This window comes from Rhincodon typus, chromosome 16 (assembly GCF_021869965.1).
Source record: "Rhincodon typus isolate 14 chromosome 16, sRhiTyp1.1, whole genome shotgun sequence".
Taxonomy (NCBI): Eukaryota; Metazoa; Chordata; class Chondrichthyes; order Orectolobiformes; family Rhincodontidae; genus Rhincodon; species Rhincodon typus.
In genome coordinates, this window is record NC_063347.1 from 55114425 (window position 1) to 55139601 (window position 25177).

A 25177-nucleotide genomic window follows, 5' to 3' on the forward strand; every position below is an offset into this window, starting at 1 on the left:
CAATCTGATGAAGGGTCTAGGCCCGAAACGTCAGCCTTCCTGCTCCTATGATGCTGCTTGGCCTGCTGTGTTCATCCAGCTCTGCACCTTGTTGTCTCTTGTTTCTGATGAAGGGTCACTGGAACTGAAACATTGACTCTAGTTTCTCTCCACAAATACTGCCAGACCTGCTGAGTGTCTCCGGCAATTTCTGATTTTGTTCTAAGTGGACTATGGTTGTGATCATGAAGAGAACATCGTCAAAGAAAACCATTGAAATATTGTTGGAGGTCTTTGCAGGGTTTCGTTATCCAGAACAACTTGTAAATGATAATGGTCCACAGTTGATATCATGAGTTTATGTACTATAAAGCAGATCAGAACTCAACATATCTGAATCTACTGATGACCATCGGCCCTTGACATTCAGTGTTGTTACCATCACTGAATCCCCCACTACCAACATCCCGGTGGGTCACCATTGACCAGAAATTCAACTGGAATCGCCACATAAACACATTGTCTACAAGAACAGGTCAGAGGCTAGGAATGCTGGAGGATAACTCACCCACCTGACTCCCCAGACCCTGTCCATTCGCTACAAGGCACAAGTCAGGAGTGTGATGGAATAGTCCCCACTTGCCTGCATTGAGTGCAGCTCCTACAACACTCCAGAAGCTTGACACCAGCCCACTTGATTGACAGTACATCCACAAGCATCCACTCCGTCCACCTCTGATGCTGAGCAGCAACAGTGTGTACTGTCTACAAGACGCACTGCAGCCATTCTCCATAGATGCTCAGACAGCACCTTCTAAAACCACGACCACTTCCATCTAGAAGGACCAGGGCAGCAGATACCTGGCAACACTACTACCTTCAAGTTCACCTCCAAGCTGCTCACCATTGTGACTTGGAAATATATCACCATTCCTTCACTGTTGCTGGGTCAAAATCCTGGGATTCTCTTCCTAATGGCCTTGTGAGTCAACCCAGAGCAGGTGGACTGCAGTGATTCAAGAATGTAGCTCACCACCATTTTCTTGAGGGCAACTAGGGATAGGCAATAAAAGTGCTGGCCAGCCTGCAATGCCCACATCACAGAGGAATGAAAAAAAAGCTCCTAATCACTGAATCATAAATTGTTTAGCAGGAAGGTTTGACCATACAATGAAACATTCCTTAAGGGTAAGGAGAACAAGGATCACCAACTCAAAAGACTGATCCAATTTTAGTTTAACATACTGGAACACAACCCACTCAACGACTCAAAGTTCTCTGGTATTGCTTGTAGGAAAGCATCAGTTGCATATTGGCAGTCACATTTCATAGCAAAGTCTATAAGATGCTCTGCTGCCATAGTCTCTCACTGAAATGCAAGTCTGCAAGGATAGGGACTATGGTGAGGAATGGGAGAATTTTCTTTCCATTCAGCAGGTGGGTTTAGTTGGGGAGGGAATTTTCATAGTGGTTTGCTGGCAGAAATGTAGCATATACACCTTGATTGTCCGCTGTGTCATTGGATAAGGTCATATTCCTCAGCACTCTTTATCAAGGCATGACAGTGACCTCCTTGGGAAGCCTCTTTGCCACACTGTGTGAGGCCATAACATTACGCATGATTGTTATGTATGTGATAGCTCAAGTGTTCCTTCAATAACATTGCATTATCTTTCTGACTTTCCCCACAGACTATGTGTTCACAGTGCTCAAATGAATCATGAGGTTGCTGGCATCCTTATTGTTTATCAGAGAACAGTCAAGAAGGAGACAGTGATTAGAACATTCAACAAACTAGCAAGAATAGAAACCTCACTTTGCTCTTGCATAGCCTCCAAAGGGAGAAGCATCAGGTCAAGAGCCACCAAGGAAGTGTAGGCCAATGATGACACTCAGGATTAATAGGTCCCACTGTAGTTTTCTTCAACTGTCTGAAGTACAGTGTAGACTTTAGTTAAGGAGGTCCCACTCCATTAACTTTGATGCTATCTGTTGAAGGAGGACTTGCACTCCTATTATTATAAGTGCCAATTCCATCCTGGTAGCTAAACAGAGCACGGCAGCGTTGAATTATTATGCCACTAGTTTATTTCCGAGAGCAACTGGCAATCTGTGTGCCACTTGCCAATCCTACATCCATATGTGCACTTGTGATGTTACTGTGCCATTTTTGCTAGTGCATACGTTGTCATATCCTTCCCTTGACGATGATAATCTAGCAGTGTGGGCATTGGAAATCTCCACGAGGTGATTTACCCCAGGTGCAGCGTGCTATCCACTACATCTATATTGCTTTGACACTAATAACAGTGCTCCTTCACCAGCCTGTAACTTCTGTGAATAGAAAAGGCTGCTTCTTTGTTAATGTTGAAATAGTTCGTGGCCATTGCTTGATATCCGCCACCTCAGCACATGTCTTGACTTTCTGGGCCTAGTTATAGGCCAAATTTTCCTGCAATGCGACAAAGGTAGGGATTTGTATAGTGGAAGTGATTAAAAAAAATTAATGATCATGCATAAGGAAGAGAGAGGTAAGATGTCCCCAATGGGTGAGTAGGGAACTTAGGGGTAGGTAGAGTAATTGTAGAGGATGAAGGAGTTGTGAGCATGATGTATACAATGCTGAGGATTGTCATCCATCAGCCTTGATGAGATGCAGTGGTGGTGCTAAAGTGAGTAATGACCCTGAGAGTCTGAAGAGGCAGTGAGAAGATAATAACACTTAGCCAGAGTGAAGGGGATACTGATCTTCTTACAGTACTGCTTGTCATCTCTTCTGATTGTGGAGAAGCACCAGACCTGCTGTCTTTGTCCTGACTGGGTTTGGTGGCGTGGCCTCTTTCTACTGAGGGCTGAGAAAAGGACTGACCTTCTGACCATCACCTTGTCCACCAGCTCCTTGAGATACTTCTAATGAGCCATGTCTTCAGAGTTTAGGGATGAGCACCACAGTGTAAGGGGCTATTCCTGTCTTGCAGTGTCTGAAATTGTGTCAAGCTAGACTTTAAACATGGCAGCAGAGGTGTCTGAGCTGGAATAGCGTAGCATTGATGAGCACTTCAGCCTTGGTTGCTACAAAATTCAACATGTAATTCATCCAACTTGGTTGCAAAATTAATCGGGTTAAAAGCATCAGCTCATGTGAGATAACTTGCCCTGGGTCATGGCAGAGTCAGCATATTCAAAGTAAAATAGATGTAGTAGAGAAGGTTTGAGCAAGATGGGATACACTGTATAATAATTGTGTTGCATTATATAAAACTATTGGCCTAGATTTTGCTGTTAGCAGCTAAGGAACAACACTCGTCAGTTTTCTGCTGATAGCTGTGAGCTTCTCGGGTTTTTTCTCAGTCTAGCATTTTTAAGCAGTACAGCACCCTAGCAGGGAGATCTGTGGTTGGGGCAAGAAACAGTGAGGTCCTTCGACTAATCAGATGGAAGAATTCTTAGTGAGTACATATTTAGTGTTCCCTGAATTAACTTGCTTGAGGAATTCATGACCATGAAGCAACCTTGCAATGACATCACTGAGTTGCACATCCCTCAGGATAAATAGCACAGTATGGTGGAATTTGAACACTGTAGAATGACGAACTCTTGAGGATGATGGACATGGATATAGAAAGACGATACTTTAATTTTTGCTAATGTCAGAACCTGGTATACCTATGATTAGCAATTTCAGCATTAGCATTAATGCTGTAATAATGTTGTATTGATTACACAATATAACAAATAATGCTACTCTGAATTTAATCCTGAAGACACTTTTTGACTTTTGCCTTTTCCTTCACCAAACTGTCTTGAACCTAAGTGTAAACTTTAGCTCGATTATTTATTTTGTCAAAATAAATTGAGTTGAAGAGTCACTTCATTAAAGAACATTTCAGTTACATTCGGGGTATTATCTGCCCAAAGAGGGTTGGCCCACTCAAGGACAGTGAAGGGAATTTATGTGTGGAGTCAGAGGAAATGGGCAAGGTATTAAATGAGTCCTTTGCGTCAGTATTCACCATAGAGAAGGACTTGGTGGGTGATGAGTCTGGGGAAGGGTGTGTAGATAGTTTGGGTCATGTTGAGATCAAAAGGGAGGAGGTATTGGGGGTCTTGAAAAACATTAAGGTAGACAAGTCCCCAGGGCCTGATGGGATATACTGCAGAATACTGAGAGGCCAGGGAGGAAATTGTTGGGGCCTTGAGGGAAATCTTTGTATGCTCACTGGTTACAGGGGAGGCCCCAGAGGATTGGCAAATAGCCAATGTTGTTCCTTTGTTTAAGAAGAGTGGCAGGGATAATCCAGCTAATTACAGGCCGGTGAGCCTTACATCAGTGGTACGGAAATTATTGGAGAGGATTCTTCGATATTTACTCACACCTGGAAATCAATGGGTGTATTTGCGAGAGGCAACGTGGTTTTGTGAAGGGGAGGTTGTGTCTCACTAACTTGGTTGAGTTTTTTGAGGAAGTGACAAAGATGACTGATGGGGGTAGGGCAGTGGATGTTGTCTACATGGACTTCAGTAAGGCCTTTGACAAGGTCCCTCGTGGCAGACTGATACAGAAGGTAAAGTCACACGGGGTCAGGTGTGATCTTGCAAGATGGATAAAAAACTGGTTCAGTCATTGAGGACAGAGAGTAGCAGTGGAAGAGTGCGTTTCTGAATGGAGGGCTGTGACTAGTGGCGTTCCTCAGGGATCAGTGTTGGGACCTTTGCTATTTGTAATATATATAAATGATTTGGAGGAGAATGTAACTGGTCTGATTAATAAGTTTGCCAATGACACGAAGGTTGGTGGAATTGTGGATAGCGATGAGGGCCATCAAAGGATACAGCTGGATTTGGATCGGTTGGTGACTTGGGCAGAGAGATGGCAGATGGAGTTTAATCCGGAAAAATGTGAGGTAATGCTTTTTGGAAGGTCTAATCCAGATGGAAAATATACAGTAAATGGCAGAACCCTTAAGAGTACTGATAGGCAGAGGGATCTGGATGTATAGGTACACAGGTCACTGAAAGTGGCAATGCTAGTGGAAAAGGTAGTCAACAAGGCATATGGTATGCTTGCCTTCATCATCCGGGGCATTGAGTTTAAAAATTGATGGGTAATGTTGCAGCTTTTATAGAACCTTAGTTAGGCCGCATTTGGAACATTGCGTTCAATTCTGGTCGCCACTCTACCAAAAGAATGTGATGGCTTTGGAGAGGGTATCGAAAAGATTTACCGGGATGTTGCCTGGTATGGTGGGCATTAGCTACGAGGAGAGGTTGGAGAAACTTGAGTTGTTCTTACTGGATCGACGGAGGTTGAAGGGTGACCTGATAGAGGTCTACAAGAGTATGAAGGGCATGGATAGACTGGACAGTCAGAAGCTTTTTCCCAGGGTGGAAGAATCAGTTACCAGGGGCCATGGGTTTAAGGTGCGAGGGGCAAGGTTTAAAGGTGATGTATGAGGCAAGTTTTTTTACACAGAGGATGGTGGGTGCCTGGAACTTTCTGCTGGGGGAAGTATTGGAGGCAGATACTATAGTGACTTTTAAAGGGCGTCTTGACAAATATATGAAAAACATGGGAATAGAGGGACACGGTCCACAGAAGGGTAGGGAGTTTTAGTTGTGACGGGCAGCGTGTTGGTGAAGGCTTGGAGGGCCGAAGTGCCTGTTCCTGTACTGTAATTTTCTTTGTTCTTTGTTCTAAATAATGACTTACCTAGTTTTAGTGTTGTCAGTCGCTGGACCTGTTCACTATCTTTTGACCGGGGGAGGGCATTTAAGCTGAAACAAAATCCTCTATACATCTTCTTGCACTCAAGGACTCAAAAATGTTATGAGGTTTGTTTGTCTTATATAACATTTTATCACATCTCAGAATATTCCAAAGTATTTGTTATAACAAATTATTTAAAGTGCAATCACTTTTGTTATGTATGTGAACTTGTCAGTGACCATGCATTCCTACAGCGTGGAAGCAGGCTGTTATAATCAATACAACATTATTACATTCAGCCCATCGAGCCCACACTGACTGGGAAGAGAATCCCAATCAGTCCCAGCCCCCTACCCTAGCCCTGTAATCCTGCAATTCCCATGGCTAATCCAGTTAGCCTGCACATCCCTGGATACTATGGGCAATTTAGCATGGCCAATCCATCTAACTTGCACAACTTTGGACTGTGGGAAGAAGCCAGAGCACCTGGAGGAAACCCATGCAGACATGGGGAGAAGGTGCAAACTCCAAAAAATCAGTCATCTGAGATTGGAATCGAATCTGGGTCCCCGGCACTGTGAGGCATCAGTGCCAACCACTGAGCCACTGTGCTGCCCATGAATCAGTTCATCAATTTATGGTGGCTGTCAAACCTTGACCATGTCACTGAAAGAACTTACAACTTCCCTTTGAATTGTATAATGTTATCAGTAATGTCTACCTATATAAGCAAGTTTAACTTCTACACAAAATGGTATTTCATTAATGGAACTCCCAGTAATAGACTTCATTGCTGTTTCAGATAATGTATAGCCAATAGTGGTACCAACCACTATTGGGGAGGCGATGGCCTAGGGGGATTATCACTGGACTGTTAATCGAGAGACCCAGATAACATTCTGGAGTCCTGAGTTCAAATCCTGCCATGGCAGATGGTGGAATTTGAATTCAATAAATATCTGGAATTAAGGATCTAATGATAACCATGAATCTATCATTTGATTGTCAGAAAAACCGATCTGATTCACTAATGTCCTTTAGGGAAGGGAACTGCCATCCTTACCTGGTCTGGCCTACATGTGACTCCAGACCCACAGCAATGTGGTTGACTCTTAACTGCCTCTGGGCAATTAGGGATGGGCAATAAATCCTGCCTGGCCAGCGATGCCTTCACCCCATTAATAAATAAAGAAAACTGAACTAAACTGATTTTTAAATCATAATTTATAACTGTACTTTTTGGTCCATGTTTCGTAGTTTTTGTTTTTACTTGTTACTGCATTCAAATCTCCTTAGCTGTGAACTGTTGCTTTAGGAGTTAGTAATTCAATCAGGGAGAAGGTAATGTGACATTTATTTGCATATGAAAATTTGAAGAATGGTATTTCACCCCTTTAATGTTTTTTAAATATATATATACACACATATGTATGTATAGAAGGTATCAGCATTGAATACCCTTTGTTTTCAACGGATTAAGTTTGAAATCTTTGGGTTCCAAATAATTCAAAGGAATTCCACATTGATGAAGCCTGTTTAAATGCACATTTTTCTGCAGTTTTTAAAACATTTGAATTTTAGCTTCTAGCTCTCACACTGTCTTCGTTTTGATTTGTAAGTATTTGTACAACACTTTTCTGTTTTGTTTGGGGCCTCTTGAGTTGCACTTTCATCTTGATCTCATTTTAAATCTTGTTGCTTAATTGCGTTCATTCTGAAATTCGGAATTAGATATATTGGAGTGGAAACAGCATTACATGAAAGCGAAAGATTCATTGTGCAGATGACACCAGGATATTGGGCCCATGTGATATATATCCACAGTTGCATTACAATACTTGATATAAAATCCTTCATCAGTACATCAGTGTTTCTTTCTCACGGTTTTCCACCCTTTCTTCATGTTTTCCCAAATTTTACCAGTTTCTTTGATGGTCAATATGTTTAAAGTACTATCAGCTATCATTTTCCCAAATAGAGATCCACTAATATGACAAACCTTTATATTTTTTCTTGACTGGCAGCCTGTTTTTATTTCTTTTGCAGGATGGTTCAGAGGGTTTGCAACCAAAAAGCCTACAGTCAAAGTAAGTAATCCATAGCTTTCCATTTCAAGAACCAGAATTCTTGAACCAAATTCAAACCCAGTGTTGGATCCCTACATGAGCTATAATTTACATTAATTTTCTATTGTTGTTCTATAATTTCTATTATTTCTGCAGTTATTATGTCTGTCTATGCTGAAGAACATTTTATATTTCATATCGATTCAATTTGTTGGGGTTTTTGCCTTTATATTAAAGTAATGTGAAATTTAATTTTAACAATTATTTGCAGGCAGCACTTATATCTGGTAATTCACTAGCAATCTATTTAATTCATTTATAATGATTAGTGGGATTTAGTTATATTGACCAAATTAGCAGCACTATGACTCTCATAGTGTATTGTTTCAGCGTAAGTTAGAGTCTTTTAACTGCTGCGTAGGTGAGCTATAAAATTCTTCACAATACAGTAAAGGTGAGCTAATTAAAGTATAGCACACTAGCTATATTGAAATTAAACCCTGCATTGATTTCAACCGTATTCCTTATACCTTGTCTCACTGTACATGCCATAAAAGTTTTATATCATTGAAGAACCACGTATTACCAACTGCCAAGCAGGTGTGTGTTGAATACACCGTTGTTGCAGTAAAATACTTGGATATTGTATTGAAAAAGGATTCTGTTGTATATTACTTATTTGTGCACTAACCCAACAAAACCATTAGGAGAATTTTTTTATTGAAAGCAATCTAGGTTAATAGATTGCATATTATGCGCAAAATGAGTTACTTTGAACATAGAACTAGACCAAAATAAGCTGAAGAAATTTGTAAATCTGAAGCAAGGTTAGAAAATTCTGGAAATATATTTTGTGTGCTACTAACCTTTATAATGGACTATTAAAATAGCTAAGAATGATGTTAAGAGACTTGATTGCCTGACCATGATGAAGCAAAAGCAGATAATAATCAATGAAACCAATATCATATTCAACTCGATTGCCAAAATAGTAGATTTCGTTAGTAGTGCTATGGGCTTTCAATAGCACCAGAACTCTGTACCTTGACAAGTGATAATCTCATGATCTGACATATCCCTCCTCCAACTACTACCATCAAAGCAGAGTACTAACCCAGGTTCAATGGGAAGTGTTTAGTCAGGAATGGCATTGACCTAAAAATACCTAAAATTTAAGGCGCCAACTTTGTGAAGCTACAATGCAGGACTGACCTACTCAGAATTAAGTCCACTGATTTGATATATGACCATGGTAAGACTTTGCCACCAGATCTGTCCATTGCAATTGCTTTTGCTGGAGCCCAGGTGGTGTCTTGCTCTTGAAAGTCCTCTATAAATGTACTTTTCCAGGTCTTCTTTGGCTGGCCCAACTTCTGTTATCTGGCTGTGTCGATTCATCTGCCACTCTTGCTCGTTGTATGTCTTGGAGGTGAACTATGTGTCCAAGCAGTCTCGGCCATCTCTCTGTGATGTTCTGTGATGTGCTTCTGACCAGTCCTGTGTACCAACCCTTGATGGGTGATTTTGTCTCTCCAAGCGATGCCCAGGATTTATGTTGGCAACAGTGTTGGAAGACTTCCAATTCACATGATACTTTTGTTATCCTCTTCTATGTCTCATTGGCATAGTTTGCATTTGGTACTACATTGGACATGTGGAGTTGCAGTTTTATGATCATGACATGATGATGATGTTGAATGCCTGCACCATGTGATGTCTTTTGAAGACCCTTGTGGTTTTGCTGATTCTTGTGTGAATGTCAATCTGTACATCACCCTTCCTGGAGATGTTGCTCCTTAGGTCTGCAAGTAACTATGTCCATGATGTTTTATTCCTTGACAATGATGTAGCCACCTTGGTCCCATCCAGTCTGTATTGCCTCGAGCTGTTGAAACATGGCAAGTCAATTCAGGACCACGTAAATGTTAAATGGCAGAAGCAATATGCTGTAGATAAAACTAAGTGATACCACAACCAATGAATTAGATTAAAGTTTTTCAGTCTTTCAATATTCAGTTTTGAAAGGTGACACACAATTAAACAACAGGATGAGGTGGCTCCATGAATATCCCATCCTAAATAATGACAGAGCCTAGCATTCGATTGCAAAAGACCAAAAAGCGTTTCTATTTTCCTTAACCAGAAGTATCAAGTCAATGATCTGGCTCAGCCACCTCCTGGAATCACAACTGCCACAGAAGCCAGGCTGCAACCAATTTGATTTGCTTCACAAGATAACATAAAAAATCAGTTGTAAGCACTGCATGTAACAAAGGTGAGAATAATGGGATGCCAATTTAAGACTCCGACAAGGAAGAATTACTTATCTCAGTGGATCGAGAGTCTTTGGAAATCGTTGCCACAGAAGGCTGTGGGAATAGAGTCCTTGTGTATATTTAAGGCTGAAATCGATAGATTCTTGATCAGTACGGGAATCAAAGATTTTGGTGAAAATGCAAGAAAGTGGATGTGAGGAATATCGGATCAACCTTAATATTATTGAATGGCATAGCAGGCTTGAGTGGTTGAGTGGCTGAATGGCCTATTCCTGCACCTATTTCTTATGATCTTATCTGCAGCAATCTCAACCCTCTAACTAGATTTCTTCACACAAAACTGTATTATCATTACTGAATCTTTGATCATTAGCATTGTGGGGATTACAATCACCCAGAAACATAACTGGACCAGCCAGATAAATACTTACTGTCTCTGCAAGAGGAGATTGACGCTGGATATTTGCGGCATATTTCTCCTGTGACTCCCTGGCATCTCTTAACACTTAAAATGTACAAGACACAAGTCACAAGAGTGTGCTCAAGTGCTTTCAGTTTACTTGGAATAGCCCAGTTCCAACAACATTCATCATGGTTTCTTCAACAGCATCTCTGAAAACAACGAACTCTCCTACCTAGAAGGTCTAGGGCAGCAAGCACAGGGGAATACCATCTGCAAGTTTCCTGGCAAGTAATTCTGATTTGAAAATATATTGCTGAATCTTCAGTGTTGCAGTTGGCACCTGTAAGGTAATATGACAAGTTAATATAACATGTCTTTTCTCAGATGTTTGTAAATTTAAAAAAAAAATCTTTCATGGGATGTGGGCATCACTATCTGGTCCAGTATTTTATTGCCTATCCCTATTTGGCTTTTAGGGTAGCATTATCTTGAACCACAGCAGTTCATGTGATATAGGTACACCTGCAGTACTGTTCAGAAGTGAGTCCAGGGTTTTGACCCAGAAACAGTAAAGGAACAGTGATACAATTCAAAGTCAGGGTGGTTTTTGGCTTGGATGGGAATTTTCAGACTGTGCCATTCTCACATATCATCTGCCCTCATCCTTTTAAATGGCTAGAGGTCGCAGCTTTAGAATTGCTGTCAATGGATCCATGGAGTTAATGCAGTGCATTTGTGTAGATAGTGCATACTATTGTCACTTTGTTGATAGTGGAAGGCATTAATGTTGAAGGAGATGTATGGAGCCCCAATCAAGACTGGTTTTGACCTTGATGGTATCATGCTTCTCAGTATTGATGGGCCTGCACTCAACCAAGCAAATGGAAAGAGTTTGTCACGCTTCTGCTTTATGCCTTGTAGGTACAAGATAAGTCTTTGGGGAGTTGAGGGATGAGTACTTGCTGCATAATTCCCAGCCTTTGAACTGCTCGAGTAGTCACAGTGTTTATGTGGCTGTTCCAGTTCTGCTTCTGGTTGATGGTAACCCCTGAGATGTTGATGTTGAAATCTTGCATACTGCAGCTATTTTGAGGAAACCTGTGTCACCCCTTTTCCATCTGTTGTTGTGAACTGAGATGGCATTGAAAATATTTCTGATAGATCATCCACTCACAATTCATCCATAATAAATGCATCAAAATGCTTATCCACCAGAGGTAAGCCAATATGGATTGAATATTCTCTTATGATTTATTTTTATCACTTATGGATATAATTGTAAATTAAATTTCATAATGTTACTTTTCATGCTGACTAATGAACAAGTGAAAGATAATTGAACTTTGGTTATGCGAAAAGGATTAATAACATTGAATCAGCAATATGATAATTTTGGCATATTGCCAACTACATTACAACATCAGAGAGGATTGAGGTGCCTTACAGGATTAGTTTAATAATGTGGCATCTTTAGAATATGGAACATTTAACAATTAATACCAGCTGGCCAATCAGTCAAATCACAATAAGCAAAAACTTCTCATAGTTTGAAACCAGAATTGAAGAGCTAACACAAGAATTATCAACTACCATTGTTATTGTTCTATTAAGTTGCATGAATTAGCTGAATAACACCATAAATTATAATTGATAACAGCTTTTTCATATTCTTGTTGAAATGCCAAGGTATTTTTTGAGTATAAATATATAGCCTAAAAGAGGAAGTGGGGTGCAATATGTCATGCTCGTTGATCTATTCTTTAAGTTCATGAATTATTCTGTTCTGTGGAGAGAAAATCGTAACAATATAATGACCCATATGTACGGCTCTCATTTATTGCAATAAGATAATGATTATGCGAATGCTGTTGAAAATTTGTGGTCACCATTATGTTTTAGATAACTATTTGTCATTGTAGGAATAGACGAATTTTAGGACTTAAGAATAACTGGAACAGTCACATTTTAAAATCTACTCTGTCAAACTTTATCGCAATAAGTAGGAATAATGTTTATGGAGCACAAATGATCAAATGCATGTTAGGAGATGATGCCCTGGTCAGCGAGCATGTGCTTGAACTGTTTCAGATATCCGTGAAAGCTATAAGGTTTTCAATGCATGTGCATGTGTACCAATGTTGAGTCCAATTAAAGGGCCCAATTATATCTCTCCTTGAGAATGGATTGGATTCCATCGTTGATTTTCTGCTTTGGCAGGGTGGTAAGGATTACCTACTTCAGTTTGCTGGGGACATTGATTCACGAGTCCAACGTGATTGTCATGCCCTGCTTCATTACTCCCTGTGCTTTCTTAATCCTCCCCATTTCTTTTCATGATACCACACATTCACCATGCTTCTTCTTAACCCCCAAACCTCCCCTTACCTTTTCTCACCTTCTCAACTCTCCATCAACATGTGTCCATGTATCTTTGCTAGCCATTTACATTGTATATCCACAATGGGCAAACGCAGGATTCAAAAATTGAATAAAGTTGTTATATTCAAAGATACTTAATACTGTTCAAAAAATTCACAGAATTAAAAGTATTTTAAATATTTAAAAAAAAAATCTCTTCAAGTGGTCATTCTATTGTGAAAACAAATACAGACTTATCTGTTTATCACAGATGCACATAATTGGTTAATAACCTGAGAACTATAAATCAAAGATGTGAATACGGCTAGCTGCTAAAATAAGTGGTTCTTGATCTTTTGAAACACACAGATATTCATAATAGCCCAAGTTCTCAAATAATAAATGCTGAGAAATATACAAAATTAGTAAATTGAAACAAAAAGACAGATGGTGTATTTTAAGTAGCAGATGATATCTCATTTCCATTTCACAGTATGCTTCCTGTTAATCAGTAGAATGGGGCAAGTGCTTAGATTTGTTTGTTCTTTCCAGCAAAGCCTGTGTTTTTTTTAAAAGAAAGAGATTCTAAATATTGGAGAGTTTCTCAGCACATTGTTCCACAGCTTTGAATGTATTGTGACATTTTTTTCTCAGTTTGAAGAAGCACTGTAACGCATGCCAGCAGTTTAGTTGGTGGCCAATATGACAGTCAGCTGCTGGTTGTGCTAAGAATTATACTGGCGACCAATTCAACGTTATCCGTTGAGCACAGTATGGAGCCCTTCTACTTATTAGAAGGTCCATATATTAATACACAGGGCTCTGATCTTCTTAAACCTGAACAATATGTACGCATTGTGCCTGTTGTAACGTGGCAAAATAAGGAACTGATATTCTGTGATTCATTGGTAAAGACAGTGCCCTGAATAATCAGAGTTGTTTAACTATGAAATACTTGACAGTTAACTGTAGGTCATCATCTAACTGGTGGATTCTCCATGACAGTACCTCTACCAATCATTGCTGAACAATCAATACACTCATCTCACACAGTATACAACGCTGTTCCCCTTTACATTAGAATTCTTGTGCATATCCTGCTGTGTGCAAGATGAAAATCTTCAACAAAATGTCTTTTTACAGCATTACTCAAGTTCTGTGCTACCAAACAACCATCTGTTACTTTCAGCGTCTCATTATCTGCTTTGGGACCCTGCAGCCTTCAGAAGTCAATATTGAGTTCAATAATTTTTGAACCTGATCACTTTGTTCCATGTCCTTTACCCACACCCACATCCTAGGACTTGTCATGCTATGGCTGCTTTCAACTGCACACATGCTCATTCTCTATCTTCCTCACCTCTATCTTCAGCATATATAGCACCATTTTCTAGCTACTATCAGTTCCTAAGAAGGATAACTAGACTTGAAATCTTTGCTCTGTTTTCTCTCCACAGAAATTGTCCTACCTGTTGCATTTCTGCAACAATTTCTGTTTTTATTTCAAATTTCTAACAACCACACTTTTATTTTACATAACTGTATGTAAGTTTCTCAGTTCATATGGAAAATTTGTCTTAACCTCAAACTTATTCATCAGGATTCTTTGAAACTGAGTTTTAAATCTGTTTACTGAGAAAAAGGTAGTCTTTTTCAAAAGAAAAGCACTGTCCAATTTTTCTGTTGGTATCAACATAAAAGAAACCACAAGAAGTTCCAATTGTGGGCAGTTTATATGTGATCATTTAATATTGAAAAAAGATGCAATTACTGAAATTCTAATCAGACTTGTGTATCATAAAGCTCTGAAGTTAATATTGAGATTATTGCTCAGTCTTTTGTGAGCCAGAAGAGAAACTCCTAAGTTTTCGTTTGAAGAGTTTACATCGTAATTGTTTCAAATCAGAAACCTGTCTCAACATTTTCAAAATGACATACTCAGAATGCAGAATTGTAGCTCAAAACTGTCCAATTATTCTGAAGTTTGAAAAACCTTAAAGCCAAAATTTTAAGGTAATCTGAAGCCTTCAAGCAGAAAGATATCAAAAAATGAATCCCTAAATACAATCATGATTCTGTGATGGGTACAGCCACAAATCGTGTACACAGGATGACTTGGACATTATGCTAGAATTCAGCTTGTTTCAACTTGAGAGTCAAGCACATCATCTGTTCACTAGTTATTTGTTTCACTGACTAAAAACATTATTGTCACTGATTTTTGTTATTCAAGCCACGATACAACAATTTGATTACCTGGTCATATTGTGTTACGGCCATTTTAAAGGAGTGATTTCATCATTGAAATTAACTTTTGAAAGTGCCAATAATGACTTACACTAATGGTGCTATATGAGTGTGATGAAACATTCCAAGACCCTTCAAGTGAGCATTATTAAATAGTATACGATACCGAGCCATGTAAGGTATTAGAATAGAATATCCTTTGTTGTCACGTGTACTCTGGTGCAGAAGTGCAGTGAAAAGTTTTTACAATGCTGCCTCTAATGGTGCCATCCTAACTACAAGTATCTAAGTACAAATCTTGGATATAAAAGAGGAATAAAGGGAAAAGTAGTAGCATTACTTAGTGTCTAAAAAAAATGTTAGAAATAAGATAGTTAAAGGATTGACATTACAGTTCAATAAAGAGTTTCAAATAGCAGCATGTGGTCTGACCCAGGCCAACAACTGTCCCTCTCCGCTAGAAGCCTCCAGGCCATTCTGCATTGTTGAGCTGCTCAGGGACTCATTTCTCCTAGTGCTGCACCCAGATTTACTTCTTCTTGCGCTGCTCTGGGACTTGCTTCCTCTCGTGCTGCTCCAGGGCTCACTTCCCCTTGCGCTGCATCAGGTCGGATAACATAAAGTTCCATAAAAGAGGTAGATTTTTAATGTGTCTTAAATGAGGACAGTGAACTAAGTTTAAGGGCATAGAGAGATGTGGGGGTGAAGGGGTGGCTGAAATTGTGGAGCCTAGGGCTCAGACAACCAATGAAAGAGCAAATAAAATCCAGATATTTCAGAATCCCAAAATTAGAGGAGGGGCAGGTGGTTATTTAATTGGGCCAGAGGATGCTGCGTGTGACCCCTCAGCCTTCCCACTTATGCTCTGTTATGACCAGGCACGAAGGCCATGGGCAAGCTTCTTGCCCCAAAGCTAAATGAGTCTTTAAGTAGGTGAGGGTGTTATCCTTCTACCGTTGATACTCAACCAGAAGCAGGCAGCGCAGTTGGCACATGAGAAGTGGTAGTGTAATTTGGCAGTACAGACTCAATCGGTTGAAGGGCTGTTTCTATACTGTATGATTCTATGATCCTGAGCCTGAAAAGCAAACACTCACTGTCCAATCAAGGGACCCAGCATTGGTGATGATGGGGTCCCACTCAATGTCACCCATGCCCTTCATTTTTCTCCCTGTCCCTCTATAGAGAGTCACCAGAGATCTTAAACCACTCTCACTCACCTGTGATCTGGGTCCCTAGCTGATCCTGACCTCTGATGGGTGCATTTCAGGCAGTTACCATTGCTTGCCTATTGGCACTGATGCCAATGAAGACCTTCTGGTCTATGATTGGCTGGCAGCCCGAGGGATAGCTTGGTGTCGTTGATTCCAAGGAAGGGCTAGACCACATAAATGCCTGAGGAGGCCTTTAATACAGTAGGCCTTCCACAAAGGAAACAGTGGGCTGTCCTTTCTAGCTATCCAGCTGGCATGAGAGATGAAATTTCTGCTTATCTAATACAAATCTGATAACTCAGCAACAACAAAGGAAGAGTTAAGAAAAGTGCTGGTGAGGTACAGCTGGGTGTCATCTTCATAGATATGTAAACTAATGGACACTGCTCCATCAACATCAACCAAAAGCAGAACATGAGTAGGAAGATAAATAATTGCAAGTGATTGTCATGTTAGAACGGTCAGACACTGGACTATACTGGACAAGGACTGAGAGATCAATCATGTCAAAGGCTGCAGATAGACTGAAGAGGGAGTGATGTCATTGCCAAAGTTACATAGGATGTAAATAAATGAGTTAAATAATATTTTAGTTTTTTTTAAAATCTAACTATTGATGCCATAGGTTTAGCTTTGGTGTGCGAAATTGCTTATTGGTGTTGATGAGCCCTTTGATAATGACAAATTAACACTTAAAGCTGAAATATTTTATCATTCGTGAAGAACTATTCGCTGGAAGAGGTGACAGAGATACATTGCAGGCTGTCTGATACTTGGACTATGGCTGACATAATCCGTATGATAAAGTCTTCCTAGACCGTAGCTTCAATAATGCCACAAAAGTATTTTTCTTAAAAATCAATGCAGGAAAACATTCAAATAGTTATATTCTAATTCTTAATAATTGTAATAACTATGTATGTAAAAAAGAAGTTATGATGATCAGGCTTTATCTGGTTACTGTATTTTTTTCATTTAGTTTGATGTAGATTATCTGGCTGTACTATTATTGTTCTGCATTATTACATTTTTAAACAAAAGGAAACTTGTTTTTTTCCCTACAGGGTCTCTTTCCTGCAAGCTATATCCACCTGAAGGCAGCAGTTGTTAGTAACCGGGGGTGAGTACTCATTGAGGAATGGATGGTTGTATTGTGATGCCAATTTATTATACACTTAAAGGGACCTTTGTGAAAATCATCCTGTGTTTTTTCTGTCCACTGCTATTGAAATTTCAAATCTTAGATTCTGGAAAATCCAGGGAATTGGCAGTCTCCTAATGATGTAATTAGTTCAGTAACTTTAAAGCTTTCCCATTGTAATGTTGAATCAGATGCTAATTTAGAAAAATGGGGGAAAACTAGCTCTAAATTGTTTAATTTTGCACACTTTGATATCAGTTTTTCTTTTTTCCTTTTGCATGGCCATTTTTAATGCTAATATTACTCTTTTTTATGCCTAATATGCTTTTTTTCTGAAAACTTTCAGATTTATTGTTTAACTTTGTTTTTTCTCTTTCAATCACAATTTATGCTTCTGGACTGTGTACTATTGATTGAATCAAGGACTCCCAAACCATTATCTTGTTTAATGATTAGTGAGATTCTCTTATATTGGAGTAATTCTGTTGAAGGGAACCAAATTAACAAATTGTAATGCCTGACCTTCTCTTTAATAGAGTAGACCTACCACAAATTAAATTGTAATGACTATCATTGCACTTCAAAATTAGGAATTATGTTTCCTGATGTTTATTTACTTTCTGACAATGTTAGGATGAGTAGATACTGATCATAAATAACACCGTCTAAAGAAGTACATATAAAATTCAAATGTTAAGGATTTGATTCAAAGTGCACTATCATGGTGTGACTGTTAAAGATGTTTGCGAATCTGATTAATTTCATCATAAATTGCCACATTCATTTTGGAAAATGTCTTTATTTCTGTTTCTAGAGTTTAGAAATCAAAGACTGTTCAATAATCAGAAAAATGTCTGGGGCTGACACATACAAAGTAGTATTGTTTCTATGGTAGTTGTTGATTCTGATCTCACAATTGGATTTCTACATTGGCAATTTATGGTTGTAAACCTTCAATGGATTTTTTAAAATTGACAAATTGTTATTGAAATGGTTGATTGAATAAAAGAAATATTGCAAATACTTGAGAGCTTATGTGGTATTTAATTCCTAATTTTAAGTGCAATGATGGTCATTACAATTTCCTGTTGAGGTTACTTTATATTTCATCTCCATGTAGTGGAAATACTTGGCTGTCATTGACCAGATTTTCAGAGGCATTGACAGAGTGCTACATCAAAGGTTAATACAAAAAAAACAACAGCTTGTAGAAAAAGGTGTACCATTTATTAGCATGGGCAAAAGGATTGATTAGCTAACAAGAAACTGAGAATAGGCATAAATGGATCATTTTTGAGTTGGCAAGACATAACAAGTAGTGTGCCATAGAAGTCAGTGCAGGGGTCTCCACTATTTACAAACCTGTACCAGTAAACTGGATGGTAGACAAGATAATGATAACTTGGATGGTGGGACCAATTCTATCGTTGTTAAACTTGCAGATGACACAAAGATATCTTGGAAAGTAAGTTGTGAAAAGGATATAAGGAGTCTATAAGGTTGTGTATGGCCAAACATTTGGCAGGTGGTGCACAATGTAGGAAAATGTGAACTTGTCCACTTTGAATGTTACACAGCATATTAATGTTAATAGGGAATGAAACAAATGTAGGGATGTTTTGCTACAGTTAAATAGGGCATGGGTGAGCTAGAGAACTATGTGTAGACTTGGTCTTCTTATTTAAGAATGGAAATGATTTCATTAGAAGCAGTTCGGAGAGGTTTCACTGAATTGATTCCTGAATTAGTGTGGTTACCTTACAAGGACAAGTTGGATAGGTTTACGTGTATCCATGATCTTACTGAAACCTGCAAGATCCTGATGGAGCTGAATATGTTGGAAGCCTGTTTCTCCTTGTGGAGAGACTAGAAATAGGTGATACAGTTTGAATTGATTTGATTTATTATTGTCACATACCAAAATACAGTGAAAAGTATTGATTTGCATGCTATTCGACAAATCATACATTTATATAAGTGATAGAACAGAATGCACAATATATAGTTACAGCCACAGAGAAGGTGCAGAAAAAGAACAATTCTAATTTATGAAGAGTCCATTTATAAGTCTGATAATGGGGAGGAAGCTGTCGATACATGTTTTCAAACTTGTGATCTTCTGGGGTAGGAGGGATCTTTGATTATGTTGGCTGTTTTCCCAAGGCAGTGGGAAGTATAGATGGAATCAAGAGAAGGAAGGCTGATTTTTGTGATGGACTGGGCTACATTCACAACTCTTTGTAATTTCTTGCAGTCTTTTCGTAGAATCCCTACAGTGTGGAAACAGGCCCTTTGGCCCAACAAGTCCTCACCAAACCTCAGAGCATCCCACCCAGACCCATCCCCCTAAAACCCACCTAATCTACACCTCCCTGAACATTGTGGGCAATTTAGCATGGCCAATCCGCCTAACTGCACAGCTTTGGACTGTGGGAGGAAACCCACACAGACATGGGGAGAATGTGCAAACTCCACACAGACAGTCGCCCGAGGCTGGAATCGAACCCGGGTCCCTGGCGCTGTGGGGCAGCAGTGCTAACCACTGTGCTACCATGCCGCCCAGAGGAGTTGCCGTATCAACCTGTGATGCATCTAGATAGGATGCTTTCTATGGTGCATCTGTAGAAATTTAAAGAAAAAAAGAGATCTCTGAATTAAGGCAGAGGTGAGGAGTTTTTTTTTTCCTCTAAGATTTGAGTGCTTATAGAGCTCTCTTTCCCACAGAGCAGGATTATTCAGTAGTTTTAAATAAAGTTAGATAGATTCTTTACCATTCATAGAGTCAATGGGTATTGGAAGTAGACAGGCAAGTGGAGTTGAGGCCACAATCATATCAGTCAGATCTTATCCAATGATAGAGCAAGGTCAAGGGGGCCTAATGGCCTACTTTTGCTTCAGTCTTGCATGCTTGGATTGTCCAGTTATAAGGCATCTGCAAAAGATTAAAGATATAATATTGCATGTTGAGCTGAGTACCTTTCCTGTGCTATCCTAACACATTCAAAATCAAAATGTACTAATCTATTAAATAGTCGAATGTAGATGTATGCCTTCTATAAAATTTGTTCATGGGATATGGGTGTGGTAAGATAGGCCAACATTTATTGCTCATCTTTTATTGCGCAGTTAATAACCAACCACACATTGCTGTGGGTCTGCAGTCACAATTACACTAGACAAGGAAAGGATGACATTTACTTTTGTAAAGAGTATGAGTGAATAATTTTAGGTTTTTTTTGGTAACAATCAATAGTGGTTACTTATTTGCTATTAGGCTAGCTATTTTTAATTCCAGTGGTTTTTTTTATTGAATTCAAATTTTGCCATCAGCCATTGTGTGATTCAAGCTCATATCCTTGGAATATTAGTCTGGAATTCTGGATTACTAGCTCAATGACTTTACTACTATCCCACTGCCTGTCCAGTGTGTGCTGCAGTGTTCTAAATATTGTGTTTCTGATCTTAGTAGTACAAGGGATTTCTCTACTAGGTAAAAGGAAAACTGGTGAGAATAATTACTCTGGGTTGTGCAGATGGTGTAGTTTTGAAGCCCAAAACCTTGTGCAGAACATGATTATGATGAAAAGAAATAAAACGGTAATACCTAAACATGTGCATAGCTGAGTATATGAATTGGCAAGTGCCTGGTTTGGTTTCTGGTTGGTCCCAACAGAACTTTTGTGAGTTGGATCCAGATACAGTTACTATAATCAATTTCCTGTGGCGATACAAAATTCATTCCTAACTGGTATGTAGTAATTACTAAGTAACACCCCTTTTGAGAGCAAGGTGTATGTGAACACAAAATGAGGAAAGAATTAAACTTCTGTGATACCTAACTTTAGCTGAGTGACAATTGTATTACTATAATAAAATGTCAGAGGGAATCTGGTCCCTCTCGAACTGTAAAACTGTTTCATAGAGTCATACTGCACGGAAACAATCCTTTCGGTCCAAATCGCCTGTGCCGACCCGACATCCTACTCTGACCTAGTCCCATTTGCAGCATTTGGCACATATCCCTCTAAACCCTTCCTATTCATATTCCCATCCAGATGCCTTTTAAATGTTGTAATTGTACCCGCCTCCACCACTTCCTCTGGCAGCTCGTTCCAGGCACGCACCACCATCTGTGTGAAAAAGTTACCCCTCAGGTCCTTTTTAACTCTGTGCCCTCTCACCTTAAACCTATGCCCTCTAGTTTTGGACTCCATCACAGTCCTATCCTAGCATCAAGTGCACAGTCATAAAAGGTACTTACGTGGAGTGAGAAATCTGGGTGGAAAATCAAAATAAATCAAATACGGTGATTAAATGGCTAGGGGAGAGTAGCATAGTGGTAATAACACTAAACTTGTAATCCAAAGGCTGAGGCTCATTCTTAAATCCCACCAGAATGGCTGATAGAATTTAACCTCAATTAATGAAATCTGTAACTGAAAACAATCTCAATAATGGTTACCATGAAACAACTACCAATTGTCTTGAAAACTTATCTAATTCATAAATGTTTCTAGGGAAGGAGTTCTGCCATTCTTTTGTGATCTGGTCCAGACGTGAGCCCAAATCCACAATAGTGTGGTTTACACGGAAGTGGCCCCTGAAACAGCCACATAAGTTAATCACTTTAAGGGCAATTAGGGATGGTAATCAAGTGTTGCCCTTGTCAGTGATGCTAATGTCCATGAAAAAAAATTTCAAAGTGTTACCAAGCTTTGGATTTCAAACTCCCTATATATCGTAAGAGGAAGAAAAATTTGAGTCATGTCAGGAGTTCTCAATTCTCAGATTCTTATTAAAAATCAGTTAGAGTAGAGCTGGCTGAGTTGTGAAGAACTTAACAAACAAAGCAAGCCTGCAGCAGGTGATGCAAAATCAAGATAAGGGATAAAGGCAGTTTGATCTTGTCCTCACCAGCCTTGCAATCGCAGCTACGTCTGTCCGTTCCATTATCATTATGAGTGATCAGTGCACGGTCCATTCTTCACCACCACGAGGACATCTTCAGTTGTATTGTGTGGCACTACTGCCGTGCTAAGTCGGATAGATTCAGATCAGATCCAGAAGTTTAAATTGGATATCCATGAGGAGATGTAGGCCACGATCAGTCAAAATGTTTCCACCAAAATATATAATCTGATAAATTGACATATTCCTAACTTTGCCATTACTTTGAAATCGGAGACCAACTCTAGTTCATTGTGGAATGTAGGAGAGCATTTCATTCAACTATTTAAGACAGGAACAGAGGGAAATAAGGAAATTATCGATCTGTTAGCCTAACTTCTGTTGTCAGTAGATTGCTAAAGATAAAGTGACTGGACAGCTTGTGAATAACTGATTAGAGAAAGTAAACATGGCTTTGTAAAGGGCCATGCCAGACAAATCTAACTGAATTTTTTGGAAAGGAATTAAATTAGTGTACAGGGAAATATCTGTAACTGTTACTTATGTGGATTTCCAGAAGGAATATGATAAAGGCCAATGTAAGAAACGAAGAGTTAATGCCGAAATTCATAGAACATGGAAAATTTTAATCCCATAAAGACCAATAACTTTAAAAAAGAGATGTGAATTTCTCAGTGACCTGTGCAAAGTATGGCATGATGCATTTTCATTTATATAAAAAAAAATTTTATTGTAACAAACTAAAATCAACATAAATTATACATTACTTAGTAGATAATGAAACACTGAACCTTCGCACAGCTGAATACTTAATGCCATTTTTGGATTTTGCAGTGCAGTCACTTTTTGTCATTTCAATAAATGATTTGGTTGTGAAAATAGGAGGTATGGTTAGCAAGTTTGCAGATGACACCAAAATTGTTGGTCTATTGGACAGTGAGAAAGGCTGCCTTGATCAAATGGCCCGACGGGCTGTGGAGTGGCAGATGATGTTTAGTTTAGATAAGTGTGAGGTGCTGCATTTTGGTAAGACAAATTAGAGCAGGATTTATACACTTAATAGTAAAGACCTGGGGAGTGTTACCGAACAAAGAGACCTTGGACTGCAGGTTCATAGTTCCTTGAAAGTGGAGTCGCAGGTAGACAGGGTAGTGAAGAAGGCATTTGGTACACTTACTTTATTGGTCAGTGTATTGAATATAGGATTTGGGAGGTCATATACAGGACATTGGTTAGGCCAATTTTGGAATACTGCATTCAATTCTGGTCTCCCTGCTATCGGAAAGGTGTTGTGGAACTTGAAAGCGTTCAGTAAAGATTTACAAGGATGTTGCCATGTTTGGAGGATTTGAGTTACAGGGGGAGGCTGAGTAGGCTGGGGCTATTTTCCCTAGAGAATCGGAGTCTGAGGAGTGACCTTATAGAGATTTATAAAATCATGAGGAGCATGGAAAAGGTGAATAGTCAAGGTCTTTTCCCCAGGGTAGGGGAATCCAAAACTAGAGGGCATAGGTTTAAGATGAGAGGGGAAAGATTTAAAAGGGACCAAGGGGCAACTTTTTCATGCAGAGGGTGTTGTGTGTATGGAATAAACTGCCAGCAGAAGTGGTGGAGGCTGGTACAACTACAAAATTTAAAAGGCATCCGGATGGCTATATGAATAGGAAGGGTTTAGAGGGATATGGGCTGGCAAATGGGACTAGATAAGTTGAGAATATCTGGTTGGCGTGGACGAAAGGGTCTGTTTCCATGCTCTACATCTCTGTGACTCTCTCAACTTACAGGTGGTCCCCAATTTACGAATGTCTGATTTATGAATGCTGTACTGACAAACACAGTCCCATACAGGGGTGTAATCATCTGTCTGACATATGAATATTTCCTGTACTTATAAACAGCTACTTTTATATTATCTTGCATTGTGTTACGATTTGCGTCAAATCAACTGTGAACAGACTCAAGAACGGAACTCATTCATAATCTGGGAACTGCCTGCAGCCATGTGGAGATGAGGACATTCAACTCAAACCCAGTCTCTGTTGAAAATTTCTTCAGAACATGTTTTCCAGCTAATATTGACTGTGTCCCTGTCCCTGTCCCTGATGAGCCCACCTCCATTCTTGTAACTCAGTGGAGTGGGCCAGAGATTTTCTTGACTGTAGTGAATAAACCTCACATGTCATTCGTATTTGTGAGTTTTTGGATCCCCCATACTCTTTCTATCCACCATTTTGGTCTTTGTCATTGGCCCTGCACCGCTGTCTTCCACCATCTGCAGGACTACTGCTTTTCTCTTGAACCATGATGGAGGGTGTAGTCAATGAAAGCTTTGTGTTTGCACTTAATTCAGTCCTATATCTTTTGGTCCTTTTTGTCAAAATATTTATGATATTTCCTGGTAGAGAGACCAAAAACCACTTCATAAATGCTTGTTATGATGGACTTTAGGTTTGACCAGCTCTATAGGTGGTTCATCCTGATTGTTGGATGTTGACAGGTTGGTCATGAGGTGCCGATTGAGGAAGGGCACTTTGGTAGTAACTTTGAAACTTTTAACGTTAACTTTCTATTGCCTCTGCTTTTTCAGGCTTTGCTGATGGAAATGGTAGATCAGATAAGATGGTGATTGATTCATCAATCCACAGTATCTGTAATGGCATGATTGTTGTGGACACTTCTGCCAGCCATTGCTCAGGTGATAACTTGATCAAGTCTTAGTATCTGGATTGCATATTTTGCCACATTGTCATTCATTTGACTCATCAACAGAAGAGTGTTGGTTCTGGTAGGGCTATGTTCTAGACATCTCGTCAGGAGGACGACTCTATTGAAATTTGGTTTTCCTACCCTCAGCGTGCAGAGATTCATGACTCTGGCA

At 39.4% G+C, this 25177-nt stretch overlaps 1 protein-coding gene across 1 annotated transcript in view; it reads left to right on the forward strand.

Moving 5' to 3' along the window:
* The window catches only part of dock3 (dedicator of cytokinesis 3), an 821127-nt gene that overhangs the window by 193253 nt on the left and 602697 nt on the right, over positions 1-25177 (forward strand). Inside the window, exons 3-4 of the mRNA XM_048606243.1 lie at positions 7733-7773; positions 17315-17370. Coding sequence (XP_048462200.1) covers positions 7733-7773; positions 17315-17370 — 97 coding nt within the window. The remainder of the gene's footprint in view (positions 1-7732; positions 7774-17314; positions 17371-25177) is intronic.